The 18,016-nt window shown below is 50.0% G+C and overlaps 1 protein-coding gene across 2 annotated transcripts in view; it reads left to right on the top strand.

Moving 5' to 3' along the window:
- LOC140389567 (rho guanine nucleotide exchange factor 26-like) overlaps positions 1-18,016 on the top strand; it is a 274,737-nt gene that overhangs the window by 22,519 nt on the left and 234,202 nt on the right. For both annotated transcript variants that reach the window (XM_072473800.1, XM_072473799.1), the window contains exons 3-4: positions 5,549-5,597; positions 16,901-17,067. In XM_072473800.1, coding sequence (XP_072329901.1) covers positions 5,549-5,597; positions 16,901-17,067 — 216 coding nt within the window. The remainder of the gene's footprint in view (positions 1-5,548; positions 5,598-16,900; positions 17,068-18,016) is intronic.

Genomic DNA, 18,016 nt, shown 5'->3' with positions numbered 1-18,016 from the left:
TGATGGGAATGTTCTCTGGAGTTTAGAAGAGAGAGGGGCGATCTGAGTGAAACATTCAAAATTCTGACCTTCAGGGGTAGGCAGGCGCCGGAGTGGTTTGCGCTCCGCCGGCCGGCGCGAGTTGGCGCATGCGCGGGAGCGCCAGCGTGTGCTGGCGTCATCCCAGCGCATGCGCAGGGGATGTTCATCTCCAGGTCGGGCATTGCGGACTTTTACACCAGCCGACGTGGTGGAATAGAGTGCCCCCATGGGCCTCGATCGCGGGCCAGGCCACCGTAGTGGCACCTCCTGGGGCCAGATCCCCCCGTGCCCCCCCCGAGGACCACGGAGGCCGCCCGCGCAGCCAGGTCCCGCCGGTAAGTACCTATTCTAATTTACGCCGGCGGGACCGGCCGAAAACGGGTGGCCACTCGGCCCATCGTGGGCCGGAGAATCGCCGGGGGGTGCGCTGGCAGCGGCCCCGACTGGCGCGGCGCGATTCCCGCCCCCACCAAATCCCCAGCGCCGGAGAATTCGGCAGCCGGCGGGGGTGGGATTCACGTCGCCCCCTGGCGATTCTCCGACCCCCCCCCAAGATTAGCAATGATGATATTGAGTGGCAGATTAGGCTTGGTGGGTGATTTGATCTAATCCTACTCCTTTTTCTTGGGTTCCTGGATCACGATTAGGAGTGGAAGCCCTGTCTGTTTTATTATTTTTCTGTCATCCATTGTAATGCTCTTCTCGTGTTCAGTGCTCAGCTAGTTTTTGTAACTGTCCAACACATCGGAGATAACTCGCCACCTCCTCTTCAAACAGATGCCACCTGAGAGGACGGATTGAGGCCTTTGTTTAGCGCCTCGTCCAAAGATGGCATTTTCAACAGTGTAGCATTCCCTCAGCGCTGCACCGGGAGTGTCAGTCGGGATTAGGCGTCCCAAGGTGCTGGAGTGAGACTTGAAACTCACACCATTCTGACTCTGAGGTGTGAATTGAGTTTGGATTAACACCTCAGTCCCTTGACGCGTGTAGACTCTCGCAATTCACTGTAGGATCGATACTAGGGTTCACCTGCTCCTTGCGTCTCTGTGCTGCACGAGCCATCAGGCCTAACTTGTGACATTTTATTTTACTTCAGAGAGCCATTTATACAAGGCTCCATTCCATTCAGAAGCGGAACACCAAATCGAGCAGCGGAATTGCGATCCTCCTGATTTGTTTGGTTTTGAATTGCCTGAAAATTGGAAGCCATTCCATGCTATTCTCTACATTGCACACCTGTTGATTTGAGCTCTGGAGCAGGAGGCCTTGCTTCGCTTCATAATATATCTGGGGGATAATACCCGTGGGATAGTACAGCACTCGGGAGGTTATACAGCAAATTGTGCCTATCACAGCTCTTTGAAAGTATTACCAATTAGTCCCTTCCCTTTGCCCTTGCAGTACGGCCCTGCATTTGTTCTACCCTTGTACATATTTCACCAGTTCCCTTTTGAAAGTTATTATTGATTCTGTTTCCATCTCCTGCTCACGCAGTGCATTTGAGATCAAAATATCAACTGCGTTTTTAAAAAAAAAACATATTCTCCATTCCAGTTCTTTTTGTCAATTATCGGAAATCTGTGTGACCTGGTGACCAACTTTCCTGTCAGTGGAAATAGTTCCCCTTTGCCGACCGACTCAATTTGGGGCGACTTCGTCAAAAGTTTCATTAACCTTTCAGGCTGTGAAGAGAATAATCCCGGTTAATTAAATATAAACACTTAATTAACTGCAAATGCTCGCATTCTAAGCATTGGCTTGTATCTTTGAATTTGTCTACATATATGTTTCTGGAACCCACCACTTCATTCACCTGAGGAAGGAGCAGTGCTCCAAAAGCTAGTGTTTGAAACGTGCTTGTTAGGTGAATTGGACATTCTGAATTCTCTCTCCATGTACTGAACAGGTGCTGGAATGTGGCGACTCGGGAATTTCCACAGTAACTTCATTACAGCGTTAATGTCAGCCTACTTGTGACAAGAATAAAGATTATTATTATCATAATTGATTCTTTCGCAAATCACCTTAAATCTGTGCCCTGTCCTGACAAACGTGGATTGTGTAGTAAAGATACATCAAAATGACAAATTCAACAACCTAATGTTTTGCCAATTGCCAATCATTTATAAAGTTCTTGCTTCCATATTTATTCCGTATAAAAGGCACGAGGAAAGTTCTCCCAATATTTGTCCTGTTCATCTTATGTTTACAAATCAGGCAGACTTGATTTGTTGGAGAGCTAACAAGAGCTCTTTCTAGGAAGGCCACTGCATTAAGTGTTAATCAGACGCTAAACGGGGCAACAGTGTGTCCTCCCAGGATAATGGACCCTAGCGCAGAGGTACTGTCTGACGAGAGGTGTCAGGCAATCAGAGACCGGTGGCTCTACAGTATGACAGTGCCACCAGGAAGGCGGTGACTGCTGCTGGGAAAACACCCGCCCGAGGCCAGGATTGTCATTCCTCACCTTTTTTCTGGCCTCAGCCTTTCCTGTTGCACCTAATCTCTCGTCCTTGGTGTTGCCCTTCTCCCTCCCATTGCTTTCCCCACTTCATGTTTTTTTGGCCTCGCCACTCTAGTCTTGCCAAACCTCCAGGACATCCGTGGTGTCTCGACGAATCAATCTCCAACACACAGCTGTCAGCAGAGCCCAAAAGCAAAACCCAATCCGGCACTTACAAACATTGTGTTTTTTTTAAAGGTTTCTTACGAGTTGTAAAATATTGGCTTTGAGCGTGGTTTGACAGTCAAGAATCATCCAATCTGGTGGTGAAGAGCCTTCTTGCTTTATGATTGGTTGGTAGGGAAGGAGCGGGCATTGTGAGAATGGGTGTGTCAGGTGACCTGTTGTGAATGTGTTTATAGGATCATTGACGTCTACAGAAATGCATCCAAACAGAGTTGGCAACCCTACTCCCCAGCCATACATGGCTCTTTTGCACTGATTCTGACATCGCTGTCAACCTGTGCTGTTGATACTCCTAGTATCCTATTGTCTCCACTCCCCATATGCAAAGATATAGGTCATCTGCGCATATCACTGGATGTACTTTTCAACCCAGTGGTAGGACTCTGCCCTCTGAGTCAGCCGGTTGTGAGTTCAAGTCCCATTCTCGTTAATTAAGCACATAATCTTGGCTGGTGTTCCTGGACCTGGACTCTTATGGAGGCAACAGGGGTCTTGGGGACATTGGCTGGAAAGCCAATGAGAGCCCCGCATTGCCTCTTTCGGGAAGGTCAACTGCATAAGTACAATTCAGGCACTAAACGAGACAGCGGCATGTCTTCCACAGGATGAAGGGCCCTAGGGGCGGAGTTACTACCCGTCAAGAGCTTTCAGCTAATCAGTGGCCGCCATCTCTTCAACTTGGCAGCGCCGCTGGGAAGACGCCTACCCAAGGCCAGGATTGTTGTTGGATCACGTGGCATAGCTGGGGAGGGAGGAGTGGGGAGGGGGGTTGGGGGGTCACAAGGGAGGGCGGTCAACAGTAAGGCCGGGAGGGAAGTCAACCTTCCTAATGCTAGGTCCCTTGATCAGGAACTGAGTATCTTTGAACGAGGCCGCCCCTTTCCCCTACCCCTGTATACCCATAAGTAACCCCACATGGGATCACTTGACATGCTTTCTGCAATGCAGCCTCATTTCTCTAACCCCGCACCCTCCCTCACTGGCATCAGCAGCATGCGACCCTTAAATGGGCCTTAATTTCTTGTTTATGGACCTCAACTTGGTGACAGAGCTGGAAGATAATCCAGACCTTCTTGTCACAGATATAATTGGGGTGGAGGAAGAAATATGTGCGGGGGGGGGGTCTCCACTTAACACCCTCTGTTGCCTTTTCTGTGCCTCTGCTGTAACTATGGCAATCAGTGGGTTTGCCCTCCTTTCTTTTGATGTCTATATTCTAATACTCAGAGTTGCCAGGTATCTAATGATACCACCACAAGGTTCAACCGGCTATCGATCAAAGAGCCAAACACCAGTTTGTTAGTTCAAGGTCAAGGGTACTTTATTTACGCACAATTAGTCATGCAACATAAACACTATTAGTTAATTATACCTATCAACTAAGACAACCTGTACTTAACTTCAGGCACCCGGCTTAGGTCAGAGGAACAGTGGCCGTTGTTTGAATCTGAATCTATCGGGCCTGTAGAAGTAACTGCTGCTCAGCTGGGCTCATCCGTCTGGTAGCAGGCGTTGAACTTGGAATTGCTTCTGGTGGTGCTGCGATTGGAGATGGTCGTTGCCGGGGCGCCAGGTCCAAGAGAGGACGAACACATGGCGGACTCTCTTCTTATGCTTGGGGGCTTTCGCGCTCTTTTGGGCGGTCCTTCAGTTTGGACCCCACTAATTGGGTGATCCCTGATCACTATGTGCGATTTCTAACCAATAAATGGGCGGGTGCCAGGATGGCTGGGCGTGTCCCAAGCGGTCACTGACTCCGTTGTTTACGCTTCCCTAGTACAGGGAGTGGCGCCGAAATGTCTGGGACTGTACCGGTCGCTCGAGTACCAGTCTTTTGTCTTGGTGAAGATGGGCCATCAAATGCTAATCGGCCCCATTAAAATGCTAATTGGTCAGAGTTTCGATACCGTCTGGACTCCTCGCTTGCAAATATACATTTCAGGCTCTGAGCCTGCCTGAGTGTTGCTTTGTCCATTTTACCCGCTACGCTTTGCGAGTTTCTCTGTTCCTGGTTGTAAGTGGCCATCCCAGATAGCTATACCTCCCACCTGGTTAAACGCACCCCCCCCCCCCCCCCAACCAAACCTGTCAGGGTGGAGGACAGAGAATAGAATGATTAAAAATCCACTGTGTGCTCATTGTCACATTGCTGTTTGTGGGAGGTTGTGGTTTGCAAAGAGGTTGCCGCATTTCTCATATTACAACAGTGATTACACCTTGGAATGTATTTCACTGACAATGAAACTTGCCTTCGGATATCCTGAGATTGTGAAAGGTGCTTAATAAATGTGGGTTGGACAAATGTTTTTCCATGATGCTCTTTCTCTCTCTCTCTCTCTCTCTGTTTGTTTGATTGTCTTTTTTTCACTTCCTCACAGCCTCCCCCTCTCTCTCGCTCATAAGATGTTTCCCATGAAGTGTAGTGAACTATTCCAGATAGAATTATTAACGGTAGTATTATTCCAGGTAGAATTATTACAGGCAGCACGGTAGCCCAGTGCTTAACACTTTGCTTCACAGCACCAGAGTCCCGGGTCCGATTCCCGGCTTGGGTCACTGTCTGTGCAGAGTCTACACGTTCTCCCCGTGTCTGCGTGGGTTTCCTCCGGGTGCTCCGGTTTCCTCCCACAAGTCCCGAAAGCTTGTTGGGTGAATTGGACATTCTGAAATCTCCCTCTGTGTACCCGAACAGTTCGCCTGAATGTGGCGACTAGGGCCTTTTCACAGTAATTTCATTGCAGTGTTAATGTAAGCCTACTTGTGACAATAAAGATTATTATTATTAAAAGTGATTACCAACACTAAATCGCTTTTATCTTTCTCTTCTCCTGCCCCAAGGAATATGAAAAGAAGCAGCTGCCTGCGCAGGGCCCGTTCGATGGGGAAGGTAATGACTGGGTTAATCCTTTGGCGTTAATGGTGTATTGTTCATCATGATGCAAGTGTTTGTGACTGAGGCCAGGTTAATGAGTGAGAAACGACTGCTCACAATGCAAACTTTCACAGGGAACACTGGGAGGGACTGTCCGGTTCGCCGGACCCGTGTTTATCGGCTGCGCACCGTTCGCTGGCGTGATTATATCAACCAGCTGATTGTCAATGGGATTTCCCAATTGTAACCACCCCACTCCGCCGTGGATCCGCTGGTGGGGGTGTGCAGCCGGCGGGAAAATTTGAATCCCAACGAGCGTAGAATTCGGCCACTTTCTGGTCTGGATGAGCCGGTGTGCCGCGGTCACTTAAACTCACTGGGAGGAAAGGTGGCGATGAACTTAAAACCATGGCGGTGTTCAGACCAAAGGCCCTGGAAAGGGTGGCAAAGTTAATTTACCCTTATCTCCTTTTGAAGTTTATTGCCAACCATCTCTGCAAGAAAACGCTGATGTGATGCTCCTCAAGCTGATCTTTGGCCCAAACAAGATTTCACACAAAGTGAAGTGCAGAAGACTGATTTTTAATCAGTAATGGGTTGAAGGGGGCAGCACGGTGGCACAGTGGGATAGCCCTGCAGCCTCACGGCACCAAGGTCCCAGGTTCGATCCCGGCTCTGGGTCACTGTCCGTGTGGACTTTGCACATTCTCCCCGTGTTTGCGTGGGTTTCACCCCCAAAACCCAAAGATGTGCAGAGTAGGTGGATTTGCCACGCTAAATTGCCCCTTAGTTGGAAAAAATTAATTGCGGACTCTAAATTTATTTTTAAAAAGTAATGGGTTGAAGGGATATGGGGAACGGGCGGGAAAGTGGAGTTGAGGCTGAGAGATCAGGCATGATCGTACTCAATGGTGGGGTGGGCTCGATGGGCTGGATTGCCTAATCCTGCTCCTACTTCTTATGTTCTTATCTCAAGAATAATATTGCCTCTGGATGTCCCTATAAGTTAGTTATCTTCTAATTGACCTCTGCATGTACTTACTAATTAGCTGACCTAATTGTCCTCAGGATTTTTGTTTTATTCATTCCTTGGGTGCGGGCATTGCAGGCAAGGCCAACTTTATAGCCCATGCCTAATTGTTCTTGAGGAGGTGGTGGTGAGCTGCCTTCCTGAACCGCTGCAGTCCCTGTGGTGTAGATACACCCACTGTGCTGTTAGGGAGAGAGATCCAGGATTTTGACACAGGAACCGTGATATATTTCCAAGTCAGGATGGTGCGTGATCGGCAGGAACTTGCAGGTGGTGGTGTTCCCATATATCTGCTGCACTTGTCCTTCTCGGTGGTGGAGGTCACGGATTTCGGAGGTGCTGTCGAAGGAGCCTTGGCGAAGTTGCTGCTGTGCATCTTGTGGATGGCATGCACTGTTGCCACTGTGTGTCGGTGGTGGTGGGAGGGGATGTTCAAGCTGGTGGATGGGGGTGCAGAGCAAGCGAGCTGCTTTGTCCTGGATGGTGTTGTTGGAGCGGCACTCATCCAGTCAAGTGGACACTCTAGATTGTGTCCTGTGGATGTTGGACAGGCTTTGGGGAGTTAGGGGTGAGTTACCCACTGTTAAATTCCCAGCCCCTGACCTGCTCTTGCAAACACTGAATTTGTACGGCTTACATATAAATGTCTTGCTTAAATTCCACAAGGTTTTGGCCTTTATAGCAAGAAGCGAGTGCCATTAAGTAATGGGCAGTCAGGATGAGGAATTGCTTTCTCTGTGATCCATTCACACATGTGAAAGGATCAAGTTGTTTATTTATCAAATTACAGAGGATCAAGCAAGGAGCCTATGATTTATTTTCCATCGACCAATTCAAATGGATTCACCTTCGCTGAAGGAGAGGAGGTGGAAATCACATTGCTTTCCAAAATCTTTCACCCCATTATGAATACAATATCCCGACAACACCGCAACATCCCCAAATCTGCCACCCATTCCCAACAGCATTGCCTCTTACTCAAAGTGCGAAAAGGTCGACAGGGATATTGTCAGCATATTAGAAATATCTTACTTCTAGGGCAAGCTTTGAATGTGTTGTAAATTGAAAGAAAGACTTGCATTTATGTAGCACCATTCACAAACCCAAAGACATGCCAAAGCACTTTACCCTTACCGCATATCCCCGTGTAAAAGTTGACCCGTGATTTTTGGCTTAGGGTTTTGTAATTTCATCGAGGTAAAAGATGACCGTGGTTTTTCTGGGATCAAAGCCCATCAGCTGCCCGCTCCCCTCCCCTTGCCCGCATCTCCCACACACCCTCTGTACGCACTCGCCAAAACGAGGCGGCGGGTAGGACTCACTGAGCAGGAAAACTGTGCCATTGAGCTGCTTGTGCTCATTCTCCATGAACGTCACAGTAGCAGGCAACACAAATCAACGCGCTCCCCTAAAGAGTCACTACCGCCAGAGGGATGGAGTGGGAGAGTGGCCAAGGTAGGGTTCTCCTTCAGAGGGTCAGTGCAGACGAGATGCTCGGCTGCAGTCCAGTGGATATGGATCACCAATGTGTTCCCAGACATCTCTGACTTATATTTCTGTTCACCTCAGTGGGATAAACATTTGGCTGTTTTCTTTTTACGGTGCAGAAGGAGGCATTTCGGGCCATCGAGTCTGCACTGACCCTCTGAAGGAGACCTCTACCTAGGCCACTCCCCTGCCCCCATCCCCGTAACCCCACCTAACCTGCACAACTTTGGACTGTGGGAGGAAACCGGAGCACCCGGAGGAAACCAACGTACACACAGAGAGACCGTGCAGACTCCGCACAGACAGTGACCTGAGGCTGGAATTGAACCCGGGTCCCTGGCGCTGTGACACAGCAGTGCCAACCACTGTGCTGACCTGCCTTACTGCATAAAGTGGACTGGGCAGGAGATCAGCTCCATCACAAAATCCACCTGGTTAATCATTTCCAGTGCCTCGCTCAAGCCCCCTGCTGTATCTCCCCATTTGGAGCAACCCAAAGGCTTTCTGCTTCTGGAGGGAAAATACAGTAAAAGGGGGAAATAGGAATTCTGATCTGAAATGTTTATTTTTCCTTCTGGGGTTCAATCTGGTGGAAAGAAAGAAACATAGACAATAGGAGCAAGGGGCCATTCTGCCCTTTGATCCTGCTCCACCATTCATTATGGTCAGGGCTGATCATCCAACTCAACAGCCTAATCCCACTTTTCGCCCCATATCCTTTGGTCCCCTTCGCCCTAAGTGCTATATCTAACTGCTTCTTGAAAACATGCAATGTTTTTGCCTCAACTACTTCCTGTGGTAACGAATTCCGCAGGCCGACCACTCTCTGGGTGAAGAATTTTCTCCTCATCTCTGTCCTAAATGGTCCACCCTGTTTCCTCAGACTGTGATCCCTGGTTCTGAACTCCCCACCGTCGGGAACATCCTTCTTGCATCTACCCTGTCTAGTTCTGTTCGAATTTTAAAGGTTTCTATGAGATTCCCCCCTCATTCTTCTCAATCCCAGTGAATACAATCCTAACTAATTCAGTCTCACCTCACACATCAGACCCGCCATCCCAGGAATCAGTCTGGTAAACCTTTACTGCAGTCCTTCTGGAGCAAGAACATCCTTCGTCCGATAATGAGATCAAAATTGCACACAATACTCCAGGTGTGGCCTCGCCAAGGCCCTGGTAGTGTGCTGCAAATTAAATGTTTCGCATAATTAAAGAATTTGACAGGGTGGATAGGCAGAAACCATTTTGGCTCATTCTGATTGGGGAAGTCCAAAGCAGAAACTCTTTGGGGTGAGCACGGTAGCACTGTGGTTAGCACAGTTGCTTCACAGCTCCAGGGTCCCAGGTTCGATTCCCAGCTTGGGCCACTGTCTGTGCGGAGTCTGCACGTTTTCCCCGTGTCTGCGTGGGTTACCTCCGGGTTTCCTCCCACAGTCCAAAGATGAGCAGGTTAGGTGATTTGGCCGTGCTAAATTGTCCTTACTGTCCAAAAGGTGGGGTGGGATTACTGGGTTACGGGAATAGGGTGGAGGTGTGGGTTTGGGTAGGGTGCTCTTTCCAAGGGTTGGTGCAGACTCAATGGGCCGAATGGCCTCCTTCTGCACTGTAAATTCTATGATGTCAGGCAGAGCCTCTTCCCCCCGAAGGTAATGGTAATCTGGAACACACTCACTCAAAAACTGTTTTGCCAATTCATAGAATCCCTCCAGAGCAGGAGGACATTTGGGCCATCACATCTGCACAGACCCTTCGAAGAATTACTCTGCCCAAGACCACTCTCCCATCCACCCCTATCCCTCGCAAACTAACCTGAACATCCCTGGACACCAGATGGCCAATTCACCCAACCCGCTCGTCTTTGTGTGCGAATTAGAAATTTAAAATCTGCGATAGGTGGGTACTCTTCTAAATCGGAGTACTTTTGGTTCTTAGGGCCAGTGTGGGAGATGTATTTGAGATCCAGATCAGCCTTGATCTGTTCGAATGGCGGAACAGGTTTGAAGGGCTGACTGGCCTGCTCCTGATCCTCTGCTCCTTGCTTTTGTTTAGTGTGTTGGTACGAAGGGAGTTGCAATGAGATTAACTGTTACTTTCGAATAGTACAAAGGCAAGCTTGGCCAGGCAGAATAGAAACTAAATGGCGTGGTTTCAAAACTTATCAGTAGCTCGCCTCGAGGTGACGTGGTTGTGATGGTGTTGATGTGGCTTTTGTGCCTCAGAAATATTTTGTGTAGACCTGTTTCGGAGGGCTGCACGACCCCTGAAGGAACCCTACGGCAAAACTGTATAAGCCGTCTTACTGGAAGCAATGGCTACCTGGGTCTTGTCCAGCAGTTAGGTACACCATGTTCTCCGCAGAGTTACTTTCTGTTTTGCAAAGAACCTCAGTGAACCGTGTAATTGATATGTAGCACACAGCACACGCCTCCAACACGGGTGCCAGCAATCGAGTTAATTTGTTGTCATTCCATTGGTGCAGGTTCTAAATAGTTCCCTCTTACAGAGAACACAGTCCTTTGTCATTCAGCCGCGCTTCACCCTGTTTACTGTTGCTGCCGAACACAGAGAAAACAAACACAAAATGTTAGCACGCAGGTACAGCAAGTAATTAGGGAGGCGAATGGAATGTTGGCCTTTATTGCAAGGGGATTGGAGAATGAAAGTAGGAAGGTCTTGCTCCAATTGCACAGGGTTTTACCTAGAGTATCGGTCTCATTATTTAAAGAAGGATGCAATGGACACAATTCAAACACGGTTAACTTGTTTGGTTCCTGGGGTGACAAGGTTGACTCATGAGGAAAGGTTGAGCAGGTTCAGCCTACATTCATTGGAGTTCAGAAGAACGACAAATGATCTTATTGAAACATGTGAGATTCTGAGGGGGCTTTGACAGGGGGGCTGTTGAGGCAATGATTCACCTCCAGAGAGAATCTAGAACCCAGGGACTCGGTTTCAGAATAAGGGGTCTCCTATTTAAATCGGAGATGAGGAATTTCTTCTCCCATAGAATCCATGGAACCTCTACAGTGCAGAAGGAGACCATTCGGCCCATCACGTCTGCACCGACCCTCTGAAAGAGCACCCCACCTAGGCCCAGTCCCCCGCCCTAACCCCGTAACCACACCCAACCTGCACATCTTTGGACACTAGGGGCGAGATTCTCCGACGCCCCGCCCCGCCGGGTCGGAGAATCGCCGGGGGCTGGCGTGAATCCCGCCCCCGCCGGTTGCCGAATTCTCCACCACCGGATATTCGGCGGGGGCGGGAATCGGCCCCCCCCCCCCCCCCGCGATTCTCCGGCCCGGATGGGCCGAAGTCCCGCCGCTAAAATGCCTGTCCCGCCGGCGTAGATTAAACCACCTACCTTACCGGCGGGACAAGGCGGCGCGGGCGGACTCCGGGGTCCTGGGGGGGGGCGCGGGGCGATCTGGCCCTGGGGGGTGCCCCCACGGTGGCCTGGCCCGCGATTGGGACCCACCGAGCCGCTGGTGGGCCTGTGCCGTGGGAGCACTCTTTTCCTTCCGCCTTCGCCACGGTCTCCACCATGGCGGAGGCGGAAGAGACTCCCTCCACTGCGCATGCGCGGAAATGCCGTCAGCGACCGCTGACGCTCCCGCGCATGCCCCGCCCGGAGATGTCATTTCCGCGCCAGCTGGCAGGGCACCAAAGGACTTTTCCGCCAGCTGGCGGGGCGGAAATTCGTCCGGCGCCGGCCTAGCCCCTTAAGGTTGGGGCTCGGCCCCCAAAGATGCGGAGCATTCCGCACCTTTGGGGCGGCGCGATGCCCGACTGATTTGCGCCGTTTTGGGCGCCAGTCGGCGGACATCGTGCCGTTTCCGGAGAACTTCGCCCTTAGGGTCAATTTAGCATAGCCAATTCACCAAAACTGCACGGGCGGTATTCTCCACCCCCCCCCCCCCCACGCCAGGTGGGAGAATCACCGGGGCGCCCTGCGAGTCGCGCCATGCCGCCCCGACACCCACACGCGATTTTCCCAGCCACCCAAAACCAGCGGCGTGAGAATCGCGCCGGGCCGCTCGGAGGAGCGCCGCAAATGGCGAGCGGCGATTCACCGGCCCAAATGGGCCGAGCGGCCGGCGACAAAAATGACAGTCCCGCCGACGCCGTTCAACCCTGGTTGCTGCCGGCGGGAACTCTGCGGGAACGCTAGTGTGGGGGGAGGGGGGTGGCCTGTGGGGGGGGGGGGGGCTCCTTCAGCGGGGGGGGGGGGGGCCTCGGATGGGGTCTGGCCCGCGATCGGGGCCCACCGACCGGCGGGCCGGCCTCTCCCCCCCCCCGGGCCTACTTCCTTCCGCGGCCGGCCCCAGAACCCCGGCGCCATGTTGGTGAGGGGCCGGCGCACGTAAGAAGTTCCCCGCGCATGCGCAGGAATGAGCTGCCCCAACTGCACATGCGTGGGTTGGCACCACATAAGGAGGCTGGAGTGGCGTGAACCGCTCCAGCCCGGGCCCTGTTTGCGCCGTCGTGAAACGCGACGGCGTTCACAATGGCGCGAACACTTGAGATAGGGGTAACCCCGGTTAAAGAGGTGTGAATTGTCTCAAGCCAGACAGTTGGTAGAATTTTGCAAGCCCCACACCCCCACTACTTGCCTTCAAACAACCGCGCAACCTAAAACAAACCATTGTTTGCAGCAAACTACCCAGTCTTCAGAACAGTGACCACGACACCATACAACCCTGCCATGGCAATCTCTGCAAGACGTGCCAGATCATCGACATGGATACCACCATTACACGTGAGAACACCACCCACCAGGTACGTGGTACATACTCGTGCGGCTCGGCCAACATTGTCTACCTCATACGCTGCAGGAAAGGATGTCCCGAAGCGTGGTACATTGGCGAGACCATGCAGACGCTGCGACAACGAATGAACGGACATCGCGCAACAATCACCAGGCAGGAATGTTCCCTTCCAGTCGGGGAACACTTCAGCAGTCAAGGGCATTCAGCCTCTGATCTCCGGGTAAGCGTTCTCCAAGGCGGCCTTCAGTACCCGCGACAACGCAGAATCGCCGAGCAGAAACTTATAGCCAAGTTCCGCACACATGAGTGCGGCCTCAACCGGGACCTGGGATTCATGTCACATTACATTCATCCCCCACCATCTGGCCTGCGAAATCCTACCAACTGTCCTGGCTTGATACAATTCACACCTCTTTAACCTGGGGTTACCCCATCTCTGGATCTGTAAAGATTTAATCACCTGCTAATGCTCGCATTCCTAGCATTGTTTGGCATCTTTGAATTTGTCTATATATGTGTTTCTGGAACAGACCTCTTCATTCACCTGAGGAAGGAGCAGCGCTCCGAAAGCTAGTGACATTGAAACAAACCTGTTGGACTTTAACCTGGTGTTGTAAGACTTCGTACTGTGCTCACCCCAGTCCAACGCCGGCATCTCCACATCTTCGTTACCATAGGAAGTAGTTGAGTCCAAAACATTGTATGGTTTCAAGAATAATCATAATCTTTTATTGTCACAAGTATTAAGTTACTGTGAAAAGCCCCTAGTGGCCATATTCAGGCACCTGTTCGGGTAAGCTGGTATGGGAATTGAACCTGCGCTGCTGGCCTTATTCTGCATCACAAACTAGCTGTCTGGCCCACTGAGTTAAACCAGCCCTTCCAGTTAGAAGCAGTTAGATATAGCACTTAAGGCTAAGGGATCAAAGGATATGGGGGAAAGCGGGATTTGGATGACCAGCCATGATCATAATGAAGGGCAGAATGGCCACCTCCTGCTCCTATTTTTTAAATGTCTTCTAATTAGGTGCCGGAGGACTGAAGGACAGCTAACGTGGTACCATTAGTCAAAAAGAATGGTAGGGATAAACCAGGAACTAACAGGCCAGTTAGTCTAACTTTAGTGGTTGGGAAATTTACAGGAAAAATTCTGGGGGACAGAATTAATCTCCAGTTGGGGAGGCAAGGATTAATCAAGCATAGTCAACTTGGCTTCATCAGAGGGAGATCAAATCATAGATCAGAGAATTTACAGTGCAGAAGGAGGCCATTCGGCCTATCGAGTCTGCACCGGCTTTTGAAAAGAGCACCCTACTTAAGCCCACATCTCCACCCTATCCCCGTAACCCAACAACCCCATCTAACCTAAGGGCAATATAGCATGGCCAATCCACCTAACCTGCACATCTTTGGATGTCATGTCTTACACATTTCATTGACTTTTATCGAGGAGGTCACTAGATGTGTCGATGAGAGTGGTGCAGTTGATGTAGTCTACCTGGACTTCAACAAGGTTTTTGGCGCGGTTTTGCATGGGAATCTAGCCAAGCAGGTAAGAGCCCATGGCAATTTGGCAAATGACAACAAAAATTTATATGGTAAATAGTGAGGAGAAAACCTTAGATTACACGATGATATCGACGGCTGGTTAGATGGGCAGCACAGTGGAAAATGGAACTTAACCCTGAAAAGTGTGAGGTAATGCATTTTGAGAGGACTAACAAGGTAAGGGAACGCACAATGACTGCTGGGACCCAAGGAAGTACAGAGGAGGATCAGAGGAACCTTGGGGGTGCATATCCATGGATCCCCGAAGGCAGCCGGGCAGATAGATAAGGTGGTTAAGAAGGCATATGCGTTACTTGCCTTTATTAGCTGAGGCATAGAATATAAGAGCAGGGAGGTTATGATGGAGCTGTATAAAACGCTCGTTAGGCCACAGCTAGAATACTGTGTGCAGTTCTGGTCGCCACATTATAGGAAGGATGTGATTGTACTAATCCCATTTTCGAGCACTTGGTCCGTAGCCTTGTGCTCAAGTGCTCATCTAAATATTTCTTAAATGTTATCAGGGTTCCCGCCTCTTCCACCCTTTCAGGCAGTAAATTCCAGATTCCCACCACCCACTGGGTGAACAGGGATTTCCTCACATCCCCTCTAAACCTCCTGCTCCTTACCTTTAATCCATACCATTGTTTATTGACCCTTCTGCTAAAGAAACCTGCCTTCCTCTCCACCCTCTCCGTGCTGCTCATAGTGTTATACGCCTCATTCAGGTCCCCCCTCAGCCTTCTCTGCTCCAAGGAAAACAGCCACAGCTTAACCAGTCTCTCTTGTGCATTCGGGTGACCAACCCTCGAGGGCTGACCTGGACCCTCCAGGAATTGAAGCTTAACGGGCAGCACATTAGCACAGTGGTTAGCACTATTGCTTCACAGCTCCAGGGTTCCAGGTTCGAATCCCGGCTTGGGTCTGTGCGGAGTCTGCACGTTCTCCCCGTGTCGGCGTGGGTTTCCTCCAGGTGCTCCGGTTTCCTCCCACAAGTCCCGAAAGACGTGCTGCTAGGTAATGTGGACATTCTGAATTCTCCCTCCGTGTACCCAAACAGGTGCCGGAATGTGGTGACTAGGAGATTTTCACAGCAACTTCATTGCAGTGTTAATGTAAGCCTACTTGTGACACTAAAGATTACTAATACTAATTTACTGTGCAGTGTTACGAGTACAACCTTGGAGAAAATCATAAGGACACTAAAACAAAATATGTTTTTAAAGTTATCCTTAAACATTTTTGTTTATTAGTTGCCATTGGACATGGGTGGGGGTGGGGAAGGTGGTTTGGCTAACAATCAGGAATTATCCTTTTGCTTCCTGATTGACCCTTGGGGAGGCACCATGAGGATGGACATGTCGGGTGTGGGAGGAGTGCTAGTTGGCAGCTGGAGGTCGGTGATGGAATCTAGAGAAATACATTCCAGCAGAGTGGGAACGCAATATAGTTAAGAATAGCTTCCGCGTTTCCATGGTGCTAAACCTTTCACTGGAAATGAGTTAATGCCCCCAAAGAGAGAGGGGGAGAGAGAGAGATAAGAGATTAGTGAAAATGTCAACCAAAGATTTCTAGCTGTCAAAGCAGGGAGCAAAAGGAATTCCCTGAGCAACATCATAGTGTGAAATTGTCTCGTCTCCATTATCGTCAACTGTAGAATGTCGGAGGGTCCCCTTGGAAAGCAAGGAAGGAATTGGCATTAATGTCGAGTGATTAGTGGGTGGCACTGAGTGCGTTCAAGTCCTCTTCCAGAGACCTGAGCTACTAAGCAGGTTGCTGCACCCAGTGTATCACTGAGGGAGTACTGCACTGTCAGAGCACCCACCTTCTCATCGGAGTCTGCACGTTCTCCCCGTGTCTGCGTGGGTTTCCTCCCGGTGCTCCGGCTTCCTCCCACAAGTCCCGAAAGACGTGCTGTTAGGTGAATTGGAATTTCTGAATTCTCCCTCAGTGTACCCGAACAGGCGCCGGAGTGTGGCGAATTTTCATCGTAACTTCATTACAGTGTTAATGTAAGCTTACTTGCAACAATAATAAAGATTATTATATCAATCTGAGCCAAGAACAGAGAATGCTGAAAAAACTCAGCAGGTCCGGTAGCATCTGGTAGGGAGAGAAAGCAGAGTTGACGTTTTGAGTCGATCTGATTCTTCATCAGAACTGTGCCTTGTCCGTACTTTCCGGTGGGTGTGTGGATGTAACGATCCTGTGGCATGAGGAGAACAAGGGTATTCTCCCTGGTGTCCTGGCCAATGTTTACCACTCATGCAACATCTCTGGAAGCAGAGTGGCTGGTCATTGTCACCTTGCTGTTTGTGCCGTCTTGTCGAGCGTCAATTAGCTGCTAGGTTTGCGACATTGTGACAGTGGCTACATCTCGAAAAGTACTTCATTGGCTCTGAAGCACACGAGGGGCATTCTGAGATTGAGAAAGGTGCGATGGAAACGCAAGTCTTTTATTTACAAAAGGCTTTTTTTTTGCAGAGAACGCAGTTCTTTATCAGAACTACAAAGAAAAGGCTCTGACGCTGAATAACGGCGATTCCGATGAGGATTCGGATCAGAGCGTGCAGGCGGAGGGGCAGAAATCAGATGATAGAATAATCGTGCAGTTCAAGCCAATCAGATGCTCGTGGAGCCAACTCTCTGTGGTAAGAGAAGATCTTTCACGTTGTAAGCTGTGATGTTTAAGTAGAGTGTGTGTGCTGTCACAGAGAATTAGGGGATTGGCACAATTATGCACATTCGTGCATGATCCTCCTACTCCAGGCATGACCACTCGAGCACTCTTCTCACCTTGCTCCCTCCATAAAGTAGAGCGCATCCAAAACTCCACTGCCCAATCCCTGACTTGCACCAAGTTCCGTTCACCCATAATCCCATGCATACCGACTTATACTTGCTATTTTTTCCAACCTCTCCATTGCCTCACCTTCCCCATCTCTGTAATGTCCCTCAGCTCTCCACCTATCCGGGATCCCTGCACTCCACCAGTTGAGGCCTTTTGCTCATTCCAGTTTTCATCGTTTGTTGTTGGCCCTGCCTTCAGCTGCCTCGGTCTGAAGCTCCGGAATTCCATCCTTAAATTCCCACGTTCTGAAGGGCAATTCGGGATGGGCATTAAATGCTGGCCCAACCAATGATGCCACTTTTTTAAACCCCGCGTTCTCCATTTCTCTCTGTTCTGTTAAGATGTTACTTTAAGCCAAATTTTAGTCCACCCTGCCCTAATATCTTCTTTTGCGAGAGTAGTGGAGTTATCCAAACATTTATATCATGAGTAATAAGCATCTATGAAAACTAGAGGCATTGGCTGCAGAACACTTCCAACAGCACTCAAAGAGCTTGACACCATCCAGGGCAGATCTGTTATGTTTTATAGTTGGTGTATGTTATGTTGGGGCAGTGTCCCTTTAAGAAGTGTGTCATGTGAGCACTAGTGACATCATCAGTCAGGTGTACAGACTTTAGGCCCAGTCTTCTTTTTAAGCCTATGAGTTATTACGTGCTATAGTTTAGAGAACCCCAAAGTATATCATGGAGTTCACCTGACCCACAACGTTTAATAGATAGTTATGGGGAGCACACGGCCCATTTCAC

The sequence above is a fragment of the Scyliorhinus torazame genome, chromosome 14, assembly GCF_047496885.1.
Source record: "Scyliorhinus torazame isolate Kashiwa2021f chromosome 14, sScyTor2.1, whole genome shotgun sequence".
NCBI lineage: Eukaryota > Metazoa > Chordata > Chondrichthyes > Carcharhiniformes > Scyliorhinidae > Scyliorhinus > Scyliorhinus torazame.
This window is presented reverse-complemented; position numbering and strand designations above follow the sequence as displayed.